We start from the raw sequence: 9,125 nt of genomic DNA, 5'->3' as shown, positions 1-9,125 counted from the left end.
GGGGCTTCTGCCGCCGTGCCAGCGAGGGGCCGCCCGGCCCTCCCCGGGGGGCTTCGGTGGGGCGGCCGCGGCCGGTCTCGGCGAGGATTTTTTTCCAAATAAAAGTTTCTTTTCTACTTTTGTTTCGTGGCTGCTGGTTGCTCGTTTCCTCGTCAGCTTCTCGGCTGCCGCTGCTCGCTCTCGGTTGTCGAAGCGTTCCCATGCGGGCCTGGGCTGCTCGCTCGCGGGGTTAAGCCCTTTCTTCTCGCCCTCTCGCTCTTCGTCCTCCCCCCACCTCAGGCCTCCTCCTGTAAAACCCGAAAGCTCTTAAAAACAAACTCTTCCATATTGCCGATATTGAGACGGCGACATCGGTCCGTACATCTCTTCCTTCCTTCCTCCCTCCCTCTGCCGCGTCTGTAAGTTTCTGTGCAGTGAGCCTTAGGCAGAGCTTCGAGCCTGGGGGGAATGGTGAGGGTCGCCTCTCGGCTGATGGAATAGCTGTGGCGTCTGTGGCAAGTGCGCTGAAAGGCTGAGCAACTCTTTCTGCGTTGGGTGTGACGCTCAAGTTCTTTACACTTTTCTGAGTGCCTGTGTAGGATTCAGCGTTACTTTTTCAGTGCAGTAAGTGCTTTGGGCTACTTTGGTTAATATCATTACGGTTCACGTTCTTCAGGAGTCGAACGAGAGTGTATTCCTCCCCTATTTCTGTAGCTGTACAGATGTGGAACAGAGAACTGTGTAACAAGGAGGGATGAGATCAGAGGTGATGAATGTATGACAGCCAGGAAAGAGAACAGATAAACCCTAGACGAAGCTAGAAAGGGAAAGGTTGGGTCCAACGGGAGCTTACAAAGTGGAAGCAGCAAGTTTGTGAGTGAAAATTGAAAAGACTTGAAGAACGGTTTGAGATGGAAGGGGTTTGACAAAACTGAGTTGATGTGGCGGAAGTGTTATGAACTATAGAAGATTATTGAGATAGGTTGACTATACGTTGTCTGGTGGAAAATAAATGCATCCTCAGACCCGAGTGTACGTAAAGGCCTAATTAGGGATTTCAGTCTGGGGTTATGCTATCAGTTAGTCTTTAAGTGGCATCTATATCTTCATTTTCAAAAATGATTGAACGACCGTCGTTATTACTTTCCCTACCACCACGCTACGTCTTCCATTTCTGCAAGAATATAGGTTCCTTACTCGCTCCTCTGTCGTTTTACTTAAGGCTTTGTCATGCCCCTGCTGCCGTAATGACATTCTGTGTGGTGCAATAAGATGCAGCAAAGCGGAGTTTGTAGGAAACGGACTGTGTTTCAGCTTGCTGCCTGTACCAACGGCTGCTGGAGCTTTCTTCATTATTGTTAGCAAAAAGGAAGTAAATGCAGTGATTAGGACTTTAATTTTAGCTCTGAAGTTTATACAGGAGACCATTACAATTGGATGTGGTCCATAAAGGCTTTTTCTCTACGTAGAGTTTATGTATTGTAGTGGTCTTTCATTTTGTATAAATATATATACTTATAACAATAAGTTCATATTTAATTTTAAAAGAGAAATTTATAAATATATGAAGGTACCTGTATACGTTTAACGTCTAAGAAAAAATGAGTGAAAATAAGTAACTTCCTAGAAAGCTGTGCTAATTTTCGTTATTGAAAGGATGGTTGTGGTAGACCAGCAAATTTGTCTGTTCTGTGCCAGTGCTGAATCTTGCTAAACATCATTTGCATTGTTTTGGTTGTTTAAACGGAGTGGTATTTAATTACTGGAATAAGCCATATAGCATTTGCAAAATCCGTGGTTTAAATCCTGTGTATTAGACATCTGACTTTTTTCACTTCTATTCACTTTCTAGTATTCTTAGGTTACAAGTAGTCCCTTTTGAGGTGGTAGGAGTGATAGACATCATATTGGAATATCTTAGTATGTTATAGAGGTTTTCTCCATTCATGCATTAACACTATATGCTTTTTTACTTCCTGAATTAATTCAACATGTAGAATGTCTCTGTTTTTCATTTTACCTGTTGAACTAGAGAAACAGTTTTGTGTCAGGATTAACATGTATTACGCTGTGGATAAGAGGAGCAGTAAATACGGTGAATTTGTTTTCTGACTCCGGAAAAATACATAGTTCTGTACTATAACTTGGGAGCTTTTTTGTTTTGTATACTATAAAATACTGACTGTTTTCCCATTAATTTTCTATAAACATTAAATTCTATAAACATCTTTAGGGTTAAGTTCAAAACTAAATAGGGGTACTAAATTATTTGAGATCGACTTAAGCATGTTGTGGTTCACTAATAACCTTGGTAGCTATCCTTACACTTACCTAGGCAAACTTTCTTTCACTGTTTTAGGCTTATTTGGCATTTTTTTTTGAAATACTTTGCCATAAAAAAAAAGTTAATTTCTTTTTTTCTTCCCCGCCTGCAAATTAGTGGAGAATAATAAGGGTAAGGGGTGAAAAAGTGTGGAAGAGTAGGAGTTCATTATAGGATCTTAAACAGCTATTTCCTGCAAAAGAAAGGAAAAGGTATGGCATTTTCAAGTGTTACTCTCATGCTACAATTCTCTGGAGCACATGTTCGTAACTTCTTATATGACTATTGAATTTGTGTTAATGCACGGATTCTACATCCCCTACATAAAACGTAGACACAAAATCACGCAGGCAGATGCCAGTATGCGATTTGAGGATAGGGGATTGTGCCGTGCAACCATGTATACTGTCTTTCAGCTTTTGCCAGCATTGCTACAGCGCTGCTTAGGACTTTCCACACAAGCAGGGAACAACACTTTTAAGAAGTAAAGATTGTGGCTATGGAGCATCATCACATTAAAAACTAGCTAGGCATGATGGGTGGAGAAATAAGTTGTACTGCTGAATAAAAGGAGACCATGGAAAGCAGCTTTCTCTCAGTCATGGGCAAGCCTTATATCAACAATTCCCTACAAGGTCTGGAAAGATGATTAGGTTCAAGTTAAGTCGTAACGAAAAGGCTGCTTTCAACTTGCAACATGGACATTTGATTATTTTAAGTCTCATTAATACCGTTAGCTAAGGAAGAGGCAGAACTTGGAAGGCCGCCTTTCAAGAGGCATATTCTCCTTCTTTCAAACCTCTCTTCCAAAAGTTCTTTCTGAAGTTATTTGTGTGAAATTCATCTCTTGAAATCAGTATCTAACGTATGCATGTGATTTGGTTTTAGGATGATTCCTCTCCAGAGTTTATTTCTGAATGGAAGGATGCTCTTTTCCAGTAGAAGATGGTGATCCTAATGTATGATCATGGAGAAGGGGATAAGTTCAGTAGAAGTGTTACCTTCCAAATCGTCTCAGGTTACAGCTGTAAAAGTGGTGGTCAAAGAGCCCGAAACAAAGCAAACCCAAAGAGGGAAACGAGTGGGATTTGTGCTTGTCCATGCAGGTAAGATGCAGAAGCGTAACAGCTGGAATGGAAATAGTGCATATACAAACTAAATACCAACAAAAATTTTATATTGGCTTTGGACTACTAGTATGTTAATGAAGTGACATTAACTTTGGGTGTAAATCTGGGAGTGGAGAGTTTGATTGGAAGTTGCATTGGCTTGGAGGATCTTGGAAATTGATAATAAAAATGTAGGGTTTTGGGTGTTCAGAACGGTAGGGTTTTTTCCTCCTCGACAAAGAAAACCCCAAACAAAATCCCTAAATTAAATGGTCATAAAATGTCGAATTCTGCAGTTACCTGCTAAGCTTGGGAAATCTACAACACGTGAGAGATCTTTCAGTCTATTTCCTTCCCCTACAGAAAGATCAAACATAGCTGTTTCATTACTGACAGTTTTTTGTCTAGCTTGTCTGTAAGGACAGTCTAGTTAAGACTTTTTGAAACCTCCTTAGGCTGTTTGTTGCAGAACTTCACTTTTTTTACCCTTCTGAAAGTTTTCCTCCAAGTCTCTTTTTTTTTATATTGTTTATATTTCAGTGAATTACTATTTATTTTTTCCACATGTAATGAAGAGGTCATCTACTCAGATGTGATACAAAAATGATGTGTTATGCGTGTCTTGTTCATAAATTCTCTTCTAATAGGTTCTTTCTTAAATACTGTTCATCTTGAAAATATTAGCGATGCTTATATCTGACTATATATTTGGTTGTACATATGTGTGATGACATGAGGTGAAATTGAGCAAAGTAGCCTGGTGACATCTAAAGCATTTGAAAAACCAATATGCTACTTGGTTTATAAAATCCTTAAGGTAAAAAACCTAAAAAAACCTCAAAGAACTGATTTTGGGTTGATATTTGATGACCCTGGTATTCTGTTTTAAGAGCAAAGAGAATTGTTCAATGTTGTCTTTTACTGGGTTAGTTTACTCTGTCTAAAACTCTTTTTCTTTCACTAGTAGTGTTAAAACTTATTTTCTTAGATTCCTCAAAGCTAACATTTCTAGAGGTGAGGAAAGGGAAATTGAGATAAATACAAGCATATTTTTCAAGTTCAAAAACCAAGAAAACAGAAGAAGATGGAATTTAAATATCAGTGTGCTAGTCTTGTCTGTTATTTTTCTGATGCTATACTTAGTTGAATAGTGGGCACTGATAAATTTTTCAGGTATGGAAGTAGGGAGCAGTGGCTACAAAACAGGGCAAAGTTGTTAGATGCAACAGGATAGACATAAAGCCTGAAAATGAGAAAAAGGTGAAAAAAATTGTATGATCTTTATTTCCAGGAACTCTCCTGGTTCTGAAGCAGGAGTAATGAGCTCTAAACATGTAGCATAAACACGAGAAGATGAACAGAATGGTAATTGCAAACTTGCAAATCAGCAGTAAAAGGAAAATTGGAGTTTGACTTAAACTTTTTGACTTAAAGTTTTTGCCCAATGATGGACAATAAATAAAAAAGCTACACTGGAAATCATCCAAGAATGAGCAAAACTGGAACCTCTTGGAGAATGTTTATAAGAACAGATTGTATGGCGCTAAGATTTATACCTGTACGCTTCTGCATATTTGCTCTGTATCCTGTATTTTACTGAGTGTATTTGAATTAAGTTGGAACGCATAAAGTTGTCAATCATTGATACAAAAAGGAAATGCCAATGTAATCCCGAATAAGGAAGGCTGTATCTGTCTGTGTCTTAATTCTTTATGCGAACTATAGGCTGTAGTTTGACAGGTAGTATAATCCTCTTTTCCTTTTGCCTTAACTGTAGGTGCAGGTTATCATTCAGAATCCAAAGCTAAAGAATACAAGCATGTGTGCAAAAGAGCCTGTCAGAAGGTATGTCTCACCAGCTCCACAGTCTTGTAGCGGGTGTACAAGAAATGTATTCGGTAGCACTGTCCCTTCAGTTTGAATGGGCATATCTGGGTTTAGCTACTCAGGCTGTATGCATTTCTAGAGGAAAAATGGAGCAGCGACAGTGAACGTGATACCGAGTCAATAGGTTGCATGGCCATGAGGTGCAGCAACATTCTCATCAGTGGTGGCAAACAGCAGACACCAAAGGAACAGTGGGGGAACAGGAGAAGGTCGCAGTGGTACCTACACGGAGTAGACCTACAGCTTCCTGCGCTGTTCCTGAGGCTCTGGGATTTCTGGAGCTAAATGTGGTGTCTGGATTTTTCTTTCATCAATGTCTACTCTTTTTGGGATTTGTTTAAACTCTAGCAACCAGATTACTCCGTGAATGCAGGGATTTCTTTTCTTCTTTTCTTCTTGATCGCTCTTAACTTCTTAATAGGAGGGGAGGTAGAAACAGGAAAAAAAAAAAACCAAAATCAAAACCCTCTTTCCAAAGCTGGAAAGGGAGAAATGGCAAGACTTTAATTTCCATTGAAATTACATTTTTTTTTTTTTTTTCTCCTCCAAGAACTTAGCTTTGGAACTGGCAAGTCCTGTCTACTAAGTGTTGAATGAGAAGCTGGAAGACCTGTCTCCAAAATTTCTAATGCCTTTTGCTTTCTCCAGGGAGAAGGAGCTGGGCAGCTTGGCAGGCTTTTTAGAGGAGTCTCAGAGTTGGCCTCTGATAATTATCACTTCATCTTACAGTTCTGTTGCTCAATCCTAATACCGATCTAATTTTGTAATGAGAAGCCTCAAAGATCATCCAAACTTAACACTAGCTTCATTAAAGTTGTGCAATAGCCCTGATGATACTCATTTTCCAGCTAATTATGTGTGAAAAAAGGTTGTTTGCTGTTGAATTTAAGTTTAATTTGAGATTCCATTTGGTTCCTTAAGCTAGGTAGCCAACATAAATAACTTGTATGAAGAACAAACAGTCGCAGGTTTGTCTTCCGACTGAAGATGCAGCCGTAGTTGTTTTCTGGGGTTCCCCGAGAGAACTTGTCTGTAAGGTCTTGTACAGTATGGATCTAAGAAATAATATTAGGCTCTAGAAGTTCATTTCTGTGTGCATACATAATTTGAAGATAACGTTATTTGATTTGTTTTCATGTGTTGGCTTTTAGATAAGCTTACTTGTAGGTTCTGTTCAGCTTCATGACAATTGCCATATATGGTGCTAGGAATTTCTGTTGAATCTTGGAAGGAAAAATAGAAACTTCTTGACTGAAACATTAAGTGTCCGAGGACACCAGGTATAAGAATTTATTTTGCTATAAATTTGACCATGCAGGAATCTGCTGCTAAATGCAGTGTCGCGATGTCGGAGTAGTAAAATCATACCTTCAGATCTGTCCTCACATGGTGCCTACTGACTAGTTCCAGTGCCTCTTGTTTTTATGTCCTCTTACATTTTAAACTAATTTGGTGAAGATTTTGCTTTGTACAGGACTAGGAAAATGTAGGGCTTAGTCACAGAATATTAGAATTTCCTAATCTTCAACTAAAAATTCTGTTTTACAGGCAATTGAAAAGCTACAGGCTGGTGCTCTTGCAACAGATGCAGTGACTGCAGCACTTATAGAATTAGAGGTATGAATTTCTGACTAGTAGTAAATATGTCTCTCGGATACATTGCTAGATTTTTCTGTAGGAAGGTATTAATTCAAATGGGAAATCGACCAAGATTTCCATTTTTGTGCTACGCTAATTTTATCTTTTGCTTTTCCACTATAGTTTGGAGTAAATTTAGTTAAAGACTTTCTAAAAATGCAAACTGAATAAAAGTTGTCTAGTTGGTGCAATTTGGTTGTCATCTTTGGTATGCCTTATCAGATAGTCTTTAACCTTCAAGAATAAATACAGTCGTGAAAGACTTATTGAACACTTTGTAGGGAACTTTATATCTGACTTACCGAGCTACAGGCAGACTGCACTGGCTCTGCTTCTTAGATAGGGAAAAAAATCATGCTACTGGTCACATATGTTAACTAGAAATTCTAGGATAAGCCCTCGTTCCTTTTGTTTGCATTAATATCTCACACTGAGTTATGTTTCATTTCTTGAAATTATGATCCAAAGAATTTAGATGTAGTTAGTCTTTAGTAGTTCTATTAACATTCTCATGTAGTAATTAGGTTGAGGTAACTGTCTCTGAGTATGATATCCGGGGTTGTGTTACTCATACCTTTTTCGGTTCTTCAGGATAATTCTACAAAAGTGACTGCATAAATTTAATGCTGCTTGTCTCTCCATCCAATTAAAGGACTCTGTGAAAATTAAGTAGAAATTTTAAGTTCTCATTTGTCCTACAACATACTTTTGCTACGTGCTTAAATTAATGCAGTTCCCAAAGGCTTTTTTTCTTACTTTTTTTAGTCTGTGTCTGTATGATCTCTGATAAGATAAGAGACTAGAAGCAGGCTGTTCAGGGAAATGTGAATTCAGTGTAAGATAATGCATTTTTCTGATTTTTATGACAAAATCTGTGTAGAAGAATAGGACAAGTAATGCTTTCATTTCAAAATGGTACTTGTTAATTAAGATAGAAAATCTTGATAATCATAAAGAGATGAGCAGCTGTTTGTGAGGTTTTTGGAAAAGTGTTTTTCTGTAGTGGTGAGATTTTTATAGCATCTGACTTCAGTGAAGGGTCCTTATGAAATGATGTACAAGAGAGTAAAGCTAAAAGAATTTCTGGGATATAAATGAGGCAGTTTGGTTATTGTCCCAGGTCCACTAATCCCCCATGGCAGTAATGATTGAAACAGGTATTCCTCTTCTCCTGTAAGGAGTAACTGCCTCTTCCTCTCCAACTTTATTAGTAAAGAAGGAAGGCAAGGTAAGTGTTGTGCTGTAAAAATAATTTCCTGGGTTTGGAATTTATGGTGGTATTCTGAGAGGATTAGCAGTGGATTTGCTTACACACATGTTGGGAAAGTGTTAATTAACATACTTGATAGGGTTAGCGTAAGGCAGGCAGTATGTACTTTAATAATATGTGTTAGACGTGCTGACTAGGAGCCAAGACTTGAGTCATACTTTTAACTTGGCAAGCTTCTTGGCTTTCAACAGTACTTTTGGTCTCGACTGAACTGTTGAAATACGCTTTCATGTGTTATCTTACACATTAGAATATAGCTAGGTGAAAACAAAAGGTATATCTCTAATGGAATTATTCATAATGCACTTCCATAAACTAACTGAGGCTGCTGTTACTCCACAAGGTTGTTCTGTGTGTCAGTTCTCTCCCATTTCTCCCCTCAGTGGGGGAAAAAAAAAAAAAAATCTACTTTGTGTTGTGATTTTTTTATTGTGTTCCTGAGCTACACACAAGAAAACATATTTTAAGAAGCTTAACAGTGATATATCTCTTTGCAGCTGTGCCTGGGGTAAATATTTTATCTGTTTTTGTTATCCCCAAGAGACTTTTCTTCTTTTAAGTTAGTAGATTTAAATACTCTGAAGTGACATCTGTGTAAGAAGTTAGGGCTTTAAGATGAAATTAAAACCTTTTTATGAAATTACTCCAATCGGCAACCTTTTTCTTCTCATCTGTCTTGCTATTATCGTGGTGATGCCTGCCATCATTCCACTTTCTGGTTTTATAATTGTCTTAGGTAGTATTTTGATGTGTACTGTTGCACAAAACCTATTTTTTTCCTTTTTCCTGTTTTTAAGATTAAATATTATTTGCTTTAGGTTCTGCTGCTGTCATTAGTGTAATTATTGGCTTTGGTTTATTTATTGATTTATATAACCTCTTAATTGTGGGTTGTTCTCTCTGTTACTGGGATAAAGAA

General features: G+C 38.1%; 1 protein-coding gene across 1 annotated transcript in view; it reads left to right on the top strand.

Annotated features, from left to right (window-relative positions):
• Positions 1–3,195: 3,195 nt before the first annotated feature.
• TASP1 (taspase 1) overlaps positions 3,196–9,125 on the top strand; it is an 87,557-nt gene continuing 81,627 nt past the window's right edge. The window contains exons 1-3 of the mRNA XM_009282532.2: positions 3,196–3,408; positions 5,189–5,256; positions 6,847–6,915. Of these exons, the coding sequence (XP_009280807.1) occupies positions 3,264–3,408; positions 5,189–5,256; positions 6,847–6,915 (282 nt within the window). The 5' untranslated portion in view covers positions 3,196–3,263. The remainder of the gene's footprint in view (positions 3,409–5,188; positions 5,257–6,846; positions 6,916–9,125) is intronic.

Source organism: Aptenodytes forsteri, unplaced genomic scaffold (genome assembly GCF_000699145.1).
Source record: "Aptenodytes forsteri isolate BGI_AS27 unplaced genomic scaffold, ASM69914v1 Scaffold5, whole genome shotgun sequence".
Classification (NCBI taxonomy): domain Eukaryota; kingdom Metazoa; phylum Chordata; class Aves; order Sphenisciformes; family Spheniscidae; genus Aptenodytes; species Aptenodytes forsteri.
The sequence above is the reverse complement of the archived record's forward strand: the minus strand, read 5'-3'. Positions and strand labels throughout refer to the sequence as shown.